Source organism: Caloenas nicobarica, chromosome 21 (assembly GCF_036013445.1).
Source record: "Caloenas nicobarica isolate bCalNic1 chromosome 21, bCalNic1.hap1, whole genome shotgun sequence".
Lineage (NCBI taxonomy): Eukaryota > Metazoa > Chordata > Aves > Columbiformes > Columbidae > Caloenas > Caloenas nicobarica.
Genome location: NC_088265.1, coordinates 7,242,517 through 7,255,449, shown reverse-complemented (window position 1 = coordinate 7,255,449; position 12,933 = coordinate 7,242,517). Strand labels below are relative to the sequence as shown.

General features: G+C 50.8%; 1 protein-coding gene across 1 annotated transcript; it reads right to left on the bottom strand.

Annotated features, from left to right (window-relative positions):
• Window positions 1-4,466: 4,466 nt before the first annotated feature.
• Window positions 4,467-5,381, bottom strand: LOC135997022 (olfactory receptor 14C36-like). Its single transcript, XM_065649388.1, has one exon. It carries the CDS (start codon window positions 5,379-5,381, stop codon window positions 4,467-4,469), a length of 915 nt encoding a protein of 304 aa, XP_065505460.1.
• Between the last annotated feature and the right edge of the window lie 7,552 nt (window positions 5,382-12,933).

Below are 12,933 nucleotides of genomic sequence, written 5' to 3'. Positions count from 1 at the left end.
TATCCTCACCCTCATCAAGCTCCAGACAATCAAAACACTCCCTAACATAGGGCTACCCCAGCTCCTCTGCTTCCTCACCTATCCCTTCTAAAGAGTTTACAGCCATGTAATGCAGCACTCCAGTTGTGAGAGTCATCCCACCATGTTTCTGTGAAGGCAATTATATCGTAGTTTTTCTGCCTCACAAGGGCTTCCAGCTCCTCCTGTTTGTTGTCCATGCTGTGTGAATTTGTATAGATGCACTTCAGCTGGACCATTGATTCTGCCACCTTTTTCTGGTGAGAAGCCCCAATTCCTTTTTGGCCATCATCATGTGCTTCCATGGTCTCTTACACTTCAATAACCCTTTTGTTTCTCTTGCTGCATGGCTCTCCATCCCCTTCCTCCACTGGGATGGCAAAACAAAGGGTCTTACTAGTGCTGCCCTCAAATGCTGGCATTTTTTGTTTGTCTCTGTCACACCTGGTTTCCTCCCTTTCCCCCTTCAAATGCAGTTTAAAGCCCTCTCAATGAGTCCTGCTAACTCCTGACCAAGGATCCTTTTCCCCTTTTGAGACAGGTGCATCCCATATGTCGCTAGCAGACCAGGTGCCAGGTAAGCCAACCCATGGTCAAAAAAACCAAAATTCTGCTGGTGACAACAGTTACTCAGTCAGGTATTAGTCTGCTGTGTCTTCCTGTATCTTCCCTCGTACCCTGCAACTGTGGTAACAGAGGGAAATACTACTTGTGCTCCTGATCCCTTTACCAGTCATCCCAAGGCCCTGAAGTCTCTCTTGATCATCTTTAGTTGTTCCTTTTCAGTTTCATCACTGCCTACCTGAAAAATTATTAGGCGATAATGGTCTGAGGGCCGAACCGGGGCAGGAATTTTCCTTTTTACAGCTTTAACTCTGGCCCCAGGGAGGCTGCAGACTTCCCTAAGAAGTGGGTCAGGCCTGCATCTAGGGTATTCTGTTTCCTTTAGAAGGAAGACTCCTACAACCATAACCCACCTTTTTTCCTTGTGGGAGGTGTTTTGATGGAGGGTGCAGGGTGACTTATCCTCTGTGGCACCTCCTACTTGGGGGAACTGCCTCCCTTGATGTTGTTTGGTTTCACTTGCAAGGCCTCATACCTGTTTTGAAAGGGAACCTAGGAGGGTGGGGTAGTCACAGCAGGGACTCTACACCTTCAATGCCAGGCAGGAACTTGCTGCTTTTTCCCCTTATTCCTCAAGTCACTGCATTCCACATCCTGAGACTTATGCTTGTTGTACAGAGTCACCTTGGAAGTTGGGGTGGGTAGGGGGGTGTTTCTTCTGCCACCCCAAGTGTGGACTTGCTTTCACTCATCCCTTTCCCTTGACCTGCCTTCTTCAGTTAGGCAAGGGGAGGAGAGAGCAATCCCTTGATCATCATTTCTTGATGGTGGTCTTACCCGCCCCTGGGAGGCCAGAGCTTGATCCCACCAGTCAATTTCCTTTTCCAGCTCCCTGATACTTCTCATCCTTTCCACCTCCTCTCACAGCTCTACTACCAGGCTGAGCAGGTCATCCACCTGCTCACACCTCACACAGCTGTTTTCTTTACTGTCACCCCATAGCAGTGAAAGGCTCTGGCATTCTCTGTAGCCTGAGGTCTCGGTGGCTGCATGTTCCTGGGGCAGCTCTGTCTGAGTTGCTGCCTCCTTCCTGTTGAGTGCAGAAGATTCACCTTTGCCCCGAGTGGATGCCATAGTTGGCTCCTTCTGTGAGGTTGCAACAACCAAGTGAGATAAATCACCTGAGCTTGCTGAGCTTCCTTGCCCCACCTGCTTGCCCTGCCTGCCTGTGGAAACTGCTGCACTAATTACTTCATTCCTATTTGGTGGCCCTGTTTGCTGTGGTCGTGGTCACCTGTGCTCCCTAGGAGGGTGTTTAAATCTTCCCCAGTTGCTTCTGGCAACACCCCTTCCGCGTCAGTCCCTCTTGCGCGATCAGTCACTTTCACAGCAATTCTTTCAGCAGGCAGCTGCTCTGGGATCTCCTCATCATCTCCTCAATCTGTGCTCAGCATCAGCTCTTTCTGTAGCTGCTGCTGAGCACATCAGTTCACTGTGTTTAAACCTCCCGCGGTTGCTCTGTAGCCACAGCTGTGCTCATTATTCATCACTGACTGAGTGACTGAGATGCAGCAGGTCTCCTAAGGAGGTGTGGACAGGTAGGAAAAGCAGTCCCTTGGGGTCCATCACTGTATGGAGACTGTTGCTCCTCGCCTCCCCAACTCCACCATGTCTCTCTGTATGGTTGTCTTTGTTAGTTGAAAATATATATCCAGATAACATATATAAGGTTTAAATCCTTTGCAGAGCAGGTCTTAATTTTGCATTCTATCCAGAAGTTGACTTTGGATTCCTGCATCTCCACAGCCACCTCAGAAATAGACAAACACACGCACATGAACAGTTCTGGGATGGACAGCTCTTGAGCTTGAAGATCATAGAAGCATAAAATATCGCAAGTTGGAAGGGATGCATAGGGAACATTGAGTCCACCTATCTGCTCCTCACAGGACTACCTAACACCGAAATATATGATTAAGAGCTTCATCCAGACACTACATGAACTCTGACAGGCTTGGAGCCATGACCATTTACCTGACGAGCTTGCTGTAGTGACCATCATCCTCTCAGAAAAGAACCTTTTCCTAATGTCCTGTCTGTACTTGCCATGATGAAACTTAATTCTATTTCCTTGTGTCCTATAGCTGGTGGCCAGAGGAAGGTGTAGACTACGATGAGGTCTCAGCCCAGCCTCAGCTGTGTCCCATGCAGGGTCTGCAGACAGCCCTGCTCTGGCTCTACCAGTCTCTGGGCAAGAAGAGAGGCCAGGCAGGGCCAGCTGTTCCCTGACACAGGCACCAAAACCTGCAGGAGGAAGAAGATGGCCAGAGAGCAAACCTCACCCATCAACTGGGGTGAGCGGCCAGTGCTGGAAATGGTGATGGGAGAGACAAATGTCCTGGGGCACCTTACCAGTCTGTCCACACCACCAATGGCACAGACTGGCCTCCTCTCTCCTGCACCTGCATGTCTTGGCTCTGCATCTCACACCACTGGAGTGTGTCCTTACCCTGCATGGCCACACAGCTCAGTCAGCAGTGGGGGTGTCCTCTCCTGGGCACTTTCCAGCTCAGCCCATCCCCTCCCCAGCTCTCCCCACAGCCCCTGCTTTCTCTCCAGCCCAGCCCAGCAGAGCAGCCCAGTCTGGGCTGGCCCCACGGCCGTGCCCAGCGCAGGAGGCTGCAGAGCTCTGGGCACTCACCCCACAGCCCCAGCCTCTCTGAATGGCACAGCAGCTGCTGCGGGCACAGACGAGTCTCAGCCTTCCCCACAGCTTCATGGCTGGACATGGCACAAGGACATGTAGACCAGTGAAAATCCAGGACTCTGGTTTCAATTCGAGGAGATCCCCACCACAGACAATCCCCATCATTTTATGAGGTACCACTCTCTGCCAAACAGATTCACATGTTGCCCCTGGATATCCCCTGAGCTCTACTGGCAGCTCCTGATTCCTCTCCAGGATGGCATCTGCCATCAGTCCCACTGCAAGTGAGACAGCATTAGGCAGAGAAGTCAAAGACCAGTTGCTGTCTAAGTGGACTCCTGCAACCAAGAAGGGAGATACTGGTCCCTAACACATCACCCTGGGACTCTGAGATTGACAAAGTGAATCCATACAGCAGAGCAAAAAAAAAAAAAAAAAAACAAAACGAACACCACAACAACAACAACAAAAAAACCCCAGGAAAAGTCCTTTGGAGGGAGCAACCACTTGGTTGTATTCCTGACATCAGCTTTGGAAGAGGCGTCCAGACTTCTGGCCTTGCCCTGAGGAGCCCTTTTGGTTACAGTAGAGACCATGCTCTGCATGGAGACCAGCTCTGATAAAGTGGTTCACATGGCCTGCTCCTGCGTGCAGCCACAGGGATGCCACTGTAGGGATAAGACTGTTACAAGTTACGGAAGACCTTAGAGACAGGACAAATACAAGGGCACAGCAGGACAGTGTGGATATGAGGGGGGACATGCACTGAAAAGGCCATTCCCTGCTGCTGTGGTTGGTCACAGCTCCAAGGAAGCAGCAGCCATGACTCACAGGCAGCAAAGAGGGAGCAACCACTGAAGCAACTAGGGGCAGCACAAGGGCCATTGGGGCTGCTCCTCCATGGGGCAGCTGGACATTTGCCTCCTGAATCCCTCCTGCATCCTGGGGTTGCTTCCCAGCCTCCAGAGGAGATGTGAAAAGATGGGACCTGAGACAGATAATTTTCTGCTGGCATACTTAGAGACTTTATCTAAACAGGGAGCCTATCTCCTTCTGTACAAAAAAACAAAAAAAAATGCACTAAGACACATATGAGGAGAAGTTAGTCTTGGCTATTTCTGTGATTCAGTGCAGGTCCTAGTGGGTTAATGGGAACCTTAGTAATCTGAATTAGCTTCTATTCAAATAGTTTGCACAGGGCATCCTTGAGCTCCTTGTTCTTCATGCTGTAGATGAGGGGGTTCACTGCTGGAGGCACCACTGAGTACAGAACAGCCACCACCAGACCCAGGGATGGGGAGGAGATGGAGGGAGGCTTCAGGTAGGAAGCTGCTGCAGTGCTGATAAACAGGGAAACCACGGCCAGGTGTGGGAGGCACGTGGAAAAAGCTTTGTGCCGTCCCTGCTCAGAGGGGATCCTCAGCACGGACCTGAAGATCTGCACATAGGACAGCACAATGAAAACAAAACATCCAAAGAATAGAGAGGCGCCAACCAAAATCAGCCCAGCTTCCCTGAGGTAGGCATCTGAGCAGGAGAGCTTGAGGATCTGGGGGATTTCACAGAAAAACTGGTCCACAATATTGCTCTTGCAGAGATGTAGCAAAAAAGTATTGGCCGTGTTCAGGACAGCATTGAGAAAACCACTGCCCCAGGCAGCTGCTACCATGTGGACACAAGATCTGCTGCCCAGGAGGGTCCTGTAGTGCAGGGGTTTGCAGATGGCAACATAGCGGTCATAGGACATGACAGTGAGAAGAAAATACTCTGCTGAAATGAAAAAGACAAACAGAAAAAGCTGGGCAGCACATCCTGCATAGGAAATGGCCCTGGTGTCCCAGAGAGAATTGGCCATGGACTTAGGGACAGTGGTGGAGATGGATCCCAGGTCAAGCAGGGAGAGGTTGAGGAGGAAGAAGTACATGGGGTTGTGGAGGTGGTCGTCACAGGCTATGGTGATGATGATGAGGCCATTGCCCAGGAGGGCAGCCAGGTAGATGCCCAGGAAGAGCCAGAAGTGCAAGAGCTGCAGCTCCCGTGTGTCTGTGAATGCCAGGAGGAGGAACTGGGTGATGGAGCTGCTGTTGGACATCTGCTGTTTCTTGACATGGTAGGTCTGTTCCAAAAAGGAAGCGACAACTTAAAATTAGGACAGACTCCTCTGAGCAAAGCCACTCTATTTGTCATAGAAATCAGCCTCAATTGAAATGCATTTCCTTTCTCTGGTCTGTGCTGGCTGACTGTACTGTGAGAAGCAGGACGTCTGGCCATGTGCTGCCAAGCAGCCAGCTTTGCTCTGCTGCAGTGGGGACATGGGAACTGGTTTGTGACAGCTCTGACATTCACAGTGCAAGTCAGATGTAATCCAGCTTTAATAGAAAAGTTCGTTATCTGTACTCATGACTCTACAGAGCATGGGCTGCAGATGAGAGACTTAGCATGGCTTTAAAAGAATTTTGTCTGTGCTTTGCATTTTCCACCACTAGATCTGGTGAGTGGGTTATTTTTAGGGGTAGAAATCCTAATTTTTGTGACTGAAAATGTGAGAGGAGACACAGAAGTCCTCAGCTTTCTGTGGCTCAGTGCAGCATCAAGACAGCAGGAGTGTCCATCAGTCTTTTACTCATTTGCACTGTGCTTTCACTTCTGTTTCCTTGAAGATGAACTCACACAGAAATTACTCAAAAAAAACAAAAACAAAAACAAAAACAAATTTAACTCATATGGGACTGGGGGAGCATGGTTTGAAAGGGCAGATCTACCAACTCTTCTCTGTGCCAGCGCAGAGGTGGAGATGTGATGGAGAGAGCAGGACACAACCCCTCCCAGAGAGAAGCAAAGGACTCTGAAAGGAGAGTATTGACCCCCAAGGAAAGGCTCAGCACTCCTGGGATCCTACAGGAGAGCTGGGCCTTTCTAGGGCAGCTTGCAAGCCCAGCAGGACAGGCAGAGCAGAGAGTCAGGGCTCCTGAAGGTGGGATGTCCTAAAGGGAGAGTCACATCATTGCCCAGCAGACAACACCCAGCAGACATCTCCAGAGAAGGACCAAAAGAGCTCCTGAACACCCCCTGCTCTGCTGCCTGGATCTGTCCCTGCCTGCAGCTGTGTCTCTGTCCCCAGGTCTCCTCCTGTCAATGTCACAAACCCCATCCCACCTGCTGTGTGCTCAGCTCTGTCCTGCACACTCCTTCCAGCAGGCAGGCACTGCCCAGGGGCAGCTCTGTGAGAGCTGGCTCTGATGGGAACATCAGATCCACCCTGATGGGGCTGGAAAAGTGATCCTGATATTGTCTGTAAGCCACAGTGTGTTGATCTCTGGTACTCCCAGGTTTATTCACCTGTGAGAGAAATGGATCTGGAATTTCAGTGCCTCCCCTGAATAACACATTTATTTCTATATCCCATTGCCCATCCAGAAAACTCAGTAAAAGACTGAAAGAACAAAATCCTTCCCTTTCAGGTAGCCCCCTCCTTGCTATCCTTCTTTAAACATCCCCTAGCAATGTCCTCTAGTGATCTGCAGCTGTGAGCAGCCCTGACTTATGCAGCACCCTCTCAGCAGCAGGACTCTGCTCTGCCAAGGGTCACATCTTCCACCCACAGCTTCTCCCCACAGAACCATGGGGATCTCCCGTGGCAAGCTGAGTGCTGTCCCTGGCAGGCAGCAGAGTCCCTGCCCCAGCACACAGTTCGGGGGTGCAGGGACCGTGCTCTGAAGGACAGCCCTGGGCAACCTGGCTCCACTCTGTGGCTTCACAGTTGTTCAAAATTGCCAGACAAGAGCCCTCTCCTTACAGATCCCACAAGCTGTGATTGTGGCAGTATTAGGAGATGCCTCCAGGAACCACACCTGCATTGCCCTGCACCCAGAGACTTACCATGTCAAGGACTGTGAAGATTTCTTCTCCACTGAGCTCCCAGTCATCCTCCCAATCCTGACCACATTTAAGCTCTCTCACTGCCTTGCTCGTCTTCCTGAGATATCAAGGCAGTACCCCCAGCCCTGCTCCGTTTTGCAGAGGAGCTGCTCCTGGGCAGAGGTGTCTCTCTGCAGCACTGCCGCTTGTCATGAGCTCCCTCTGTCCCAGGAGCCCAGTCGAGCTCAGCAGCACAGGAGCAGCCAAAGGCATTTTGATAACCCCTCTGGTGGGTTTGGTTCTGAATCCATGAACCTCAGATCCTGTACGGAAGTTGAAGAAACCTCTCAAGATGTCAAAGTCAGATTCAAACTCCAAAGTTTCTTGTAATGTTAATGGGTCCCACTGAGGGACACTACTGGGGAAGTGTCCCCAAGGTCTAGTTAGAGCAGAAAACTAGAGGCAGAGAAGACAGATCAGGAAAAGCAACCTAAGAATGTCTTTAAGGCTGAGTAGATCTGGGTGTAGAACAGGCTGCCCAGGGAAGTGGTGGAGTCACCATCCCTGCAAGTGTTTAAAAGGCATTTATACAAGGTTCTTAGCGACACGGTTTAGTGCTAGAGACAGGTTAGGTCATGGCTGGACTCGATGATTCTGAGGGTCTCTTCCAACTGAAATGATTCTATGTTTAATTAGAAGACCATCTGCTCCATGACCATCCCTGGCACCAAGGTTAGACTCACAGGTCTGTAGTTCCCAGGATCCTCCTTTCGGCCCTTACTGTAGATGGGCGTCACGTTAGCCAGTTTCCAGTCATCTGGGACCTCCCCAGTTAGCCAAGATTGCTTATTGATAATAGTAAGTGGCTTAGTGATCACCTCTGCCAGTTCCCTCAGCACCCTTGGGTGTATCCCATCTGGCCCCATAGACTTGTGGGTGTTCAAACGGTGTAGCAGGTAACTAACCATTTCCCCTTGGATTATTGAGGCCTCATACTGCTCCCCATCCCTGTCTTCTGGTTCAGGTAACCAGGTACCTGGAGCAAAACTGGTCTGACTATTAAAGACTGAGGTGAAGAAGGCATTTAGTACCTCAGCCTTTCCCTCATCTTCTGTCACTATGTTTCCCCCGCACCCATCAGGGGATGAAGATTCTCCTTAGTCCTCCTCTTGTTGCTGATATACTTATAGAAACATTTATTGTTGCCTTCTACAGTGGTAGCCAGGCTGAGCTCTAGTTGGTCTTTGGCCCTTCTGATTTTCTCCCTGCATAACCTCACAGTATTCTTGTATTCCTCTGGAGTGTCCTGCCCCTCCTTCCAAAGGTTGTACATTCTCTTTTTATTCCTAAATTCCAGCCATAGCTCTCTATTCAGCCAGACGGGCTTTATTCCCCAGGGCTCACCTTCTGGCACACAGGGACAGCCCTCTCCTGCATCTCTAAGATTACCTCCTTGAAGAGAGACCAGCCTTCCTGGACTCCTTTGCCCTTCAGGACTGCCTCCCAAAGGACTCAGCCAGCCAGCCTTCTGAACAGGTCAAAGTCAGCCCTTCGGAAGGCCGAAGTAGTAGTTCTGCTGACCACCCTTCTAACTTCTCCAAGGATAGAAAACTCAATCATTTCATGATTGCTACACCCAAGGCGAATTTGAACTGACACGTTGCCTATGAGTTCTCTTCATTTTAAAAACAACAGATGCAGTGGGGCTTCTTCCCTGGTAGGCTCACTGACCAGCTGTGTTAGGAGGCTGTCTTTCATGCACTGCAGGAGCCTCCTAGACTGCTTCCTCTCTGCTTTGTTGTATTTCCAGCAGACATCTGGTAGGTTGAAATCCCCCACAAGAACAAGGGCTGGCGATCGTGAGACTTCTCCGAGCTGCCTGCAAAATATTTAATCTTACTCTTGATCTTGGTTGGGTGCTCTGTAACAGACTCCCACTAGGATGTCCGCCTTGTTGCCCTTCCTCTCGATTCTCACCCATAGACCCTATCCACACCCTCATCAAGCTCCAGACAATCAAAACACTCCCTAACATACAGGGCTACCCCAGCTCCTCTGCTTCCTCACCTATCCCTTCTAAAGAGTTTATAGCCTTCCATTGCAGTGCTCCAGTTATGAGAGTCATCCCACCATCTTTCTTTGAAGGCAATTATATCATAGTTTTTCTGCCTCGCAAGGGCTTCCAGCTCCTCCTGTTTGCTGTCCATGCTGTGTGCATTTGTATAGATGCACTTCAGTTGAGCCATTGATTCCACTGGGATGGCAGAATGAAGACCCTTTTTAGCACTGCCCTCAAATACTGACATGTCGTCCTTGAGTATGCCTCTGCCACATCTAGTGTCCTTCCCCTCATCCAACAAATCCAGTTTAAAGCCCTCTCAATGAGTCCTGCTAACTCCTGACCAAGGATCCTTTTCCCCTTTTGAGACAGGTATGTCGTATTTGTCGCTAGCAAACCAGGTGTCATGTAAGCCAACCCATGGTCAAAAAAACCAAATTCTGCTGGTGACACCAGTCCTGCAGCCAGGTGTTGATCTGCTGGGTCTTCCTGTATCTTCCCTGATCGTACCCTGCATCTCTGGGAACAGAGGGAAACACTATTTGTGCTCCTGATCCCTTGACCAATCATCCCAAGGCCCTGAAGTATTTCTTGATTGTCTTTAGTTTTCCCTTTTCAGTTTCATCACTTCCCACCTGAAAAATTATTAGGTGATAACGATCTGAGGGACGAACCAGGGCAGGAAGTTTCCTGTTTACGTTGTTAACCCTGGCCCCAGGGAGGCTGCAGACTTCCCTAAGAAGTGGGTCAGGCCTGCACCTAGAGCCTTCTGTTTCCTTTAGAAGGGAGACTCCTATAATCACAATCTGCCCTTTTTTTTCTGGTGGGAGGTGTTTTGATGGAGGATGCAGGGTGTCTTATCCTCTGCGGCACCTCCAGCTCAGTGGAACTGCCTCCCTTGATGTTGTTGTTTGGTTTCACTTGCAAGGCCTCATACCTGTTTTGCAAGAGAACCTGGGAAGGTTGGGTGGTCACAGTAGGAATACTCCTCCTTCTGCGCTGGGCAGGAACTTGCTGCCATTTCCCCTCTTTCCTGAAGGTGCTGCATACCACATCCTGAGCATCATACCTGTTGGACAGAGGCACCTGGGAAGGTAGGGTGGGTAGGGAGGTGTTTCTCCTGCCACCCCAAGTGCGGACTTGCTTCCATTCATCCCTTTTCCTTGACCTGCCTTCTTCAGTCAGACGAGGGGAGGAGAGAGCAATCCCTTGATCATCATTTCTTGATGGTGGTCTTACCTGCCCCTGGGAGGCCAGAGCTTGATCCCACCAGTCAATTTCCTTTCCCAGCTCCCTGATACTTCTCATCCTTTCCACCTCCTCTCGCAGCTCTACTACCAGGCTGAGCAGGTCATCCACCTGTTCACACCTTACACAGCTGTTTTCTTTACTGTCACCCCATAGCAGTGAAAGGCTCTGGAATTCTCTGTAGCCTGAGGTCTTGGTGGCTGCATGTTCCTGGGGCAGCTCTGAGTTGCTGCCTCCTTCCTGTTGAGTGCAGAAGATTCACCTTTGCCCCGAGTGGATGCCATAGTTGGCTCCTTCTGCGAAGGTGACAACCACCAAGTGAGATAAATCACTTGAGTTTCTCTGCCTGCTTAAACTGCCTGCACAAACTGCTGCACTAACTGCTTCAACCCTGTTTGCTGGACCTGGTTGACTGCACTCCCTAGGAGGGCGTTTGAACTTCTCCTGGTTGCTCCTGGCAACACCCCTTCCAGGTGGGTCAGCCCCTCTCTCAAGATCAGCTGCTTTCATGGCGATTCTTTCAGCAGGACTGCAGCTCCAGGATCTCCCCATCACCTCCCTAATCCATGCCCAGCCTTTGCTCTTACTGTAGCTGCTGCTGTGCATGCTGGTTCACCGTGTTTTAATCTCCCACTGTTGCTCTGTTGTTGCTGCTGTGCTCGTCACTCGCCGCTGATGAGGGCCAAGCCCTGAGCTCATTAACCAAAGGTACAACCCCTGATCCCCACCCCCTGGGAAGGGAGGTCCTGTCCCTCATACATTGCCCAGGGCCTTTCCTAGGACAGCATGATGTGGGGTAGAAAACTGGAGGCAGTCATGACAGATCAGGAAAAGCAAAGTAAAGGTGGCTCTGATGCTGAGTAACCTGGATGTGTTTCATTAATCAAAGGGCGAATCCTCATTAACAAAAAGGCCATGCCCTGACCCCCAGCCCTTGGGAAGGGAGATCCTGTCCCTCACATGTTGTCCAGGGCCCTTCCTGGGACAGTGTGATGTGGGGCTGTGCAAGGCCAAGGGCAGGACTATGGTCCGACACCTCCCAGGTTCCTGAGTGGGGATAAGGAGGCAATGAGGCCTCTGTGCTGTAAGGACAAGGTGTCTCCTTACAGGTATCAGTGGCAGAGACAACAGGCATAGCTAAGGGGAGAAGGAGCCCATGTCTGTTGGAGGCTTTCAGCCTCTTTACATCCCTTGATCATCTCCACAGTAGCCTGTCCTATGGTGTGGCATCACCTGCACCTCCTTCTCTGCAGGCTGGAGACATCCACTCTGCTCCCCCACCTTGCTCTTGCCTGAGCATCTTCCTTCATTTGCTGATATCTCTTTGTCCTCCCCAGCTATTCCTTGAAGCACAAAGCCTTGGGCTGATGCAGACTGCCTCTGGGTGACCTGCTCCACCACAGCACTGCCCTTTGAGCCACATTCCTTTCTCTTCATGTCCAGCCTTGACCTCCCCAGCTGCATTTTTTGCCATTATTTCTTTTTCATGCTGTTTCCCACTATGAAGAAAACCCCCACCATGTCTGAAACCACCCTCCAGGCACTCAGGCTACTCCTATACTGCTGCAGCCTCCCCAGCGCTTCTTGGCCAAAGCAGCCCAAGTCCCTCAGCCGTTCCACACTTTGTGCACTATGTCCTGAACTCTGCCTTGGCAGAACCCTACATTCTCCAGTTCCTCCCTACTTCTCCAAACTGGGAAGCCGCACAATGGCACACACCCATGTGTGTGGGGTCACACCACTGCTGAATCGAATGGGATGAGAACTCCAGGTGTCTGGGTGGCCCACACTCCTCCTAATGCAGCCCCATATGCAGCTGCCTTGTTCATGGTGAGTGTGCACCACAGGCTTGTGTGTTGTCCCTGTAGGGCCCAGGCCCTTCTCCTCAGGGTTACTCCTCAGCACATCAGGTCCTGGTCTGTCCTGATGGATGGGATATTCTCCTGCCCTGATACAGAACTGGTCCCTTCTTCTTGTAAAACTTTAGAGCTTTCTGATGGCAGTACCCCAGGGTTTCTCAAGATCTGGACTCTCCCTGGACTGCTGCAGCCGCAGCCCCTCCACTTCCGGCTGGGGCACAGACCACTCACCCAAGGTGCCTCCGGTGCCCCGCAAAGAAAAGGGTACCCAGCCCCCAGGATTCTCCTCAGCCCTGCAAGAGGCCACTTCAACGGAAACAGTAGCAGGGTTCCATCAATAATTTTTTCACGAAAAAAGAAATAATTTTCTGTTTTTCTGAAACAGTCTCTCAGTGCTGCTTTTTTCCCCTTCTCCTGGTGCCTCTCCATGCCCACCGTTCCTCACTATCAGTGGCAACAGCCTGTCGGGGGGCATGGCCATGTGTCCCCAGAGCCCCAGGGCCATGTCATTGGTGTCTCCTCCTACAAGAAAGCCTTCTGGAGCCATGCACAATTTGGTTCATTTCTGTGGCTATTTCAGCGTAGACAATCATAAAAAGACAACTGTTTCCTAAGAGGTG

Excerpts from the sequence above, each read along its gene's own strand:
- LOC135997022 (XM_065649388.1), bottom strand. The coding sequence starts at position 5,381 with ATGTCCAACAGCAGCTCCATCACCCAGTTCCTCCTCCTGGCATTCACA.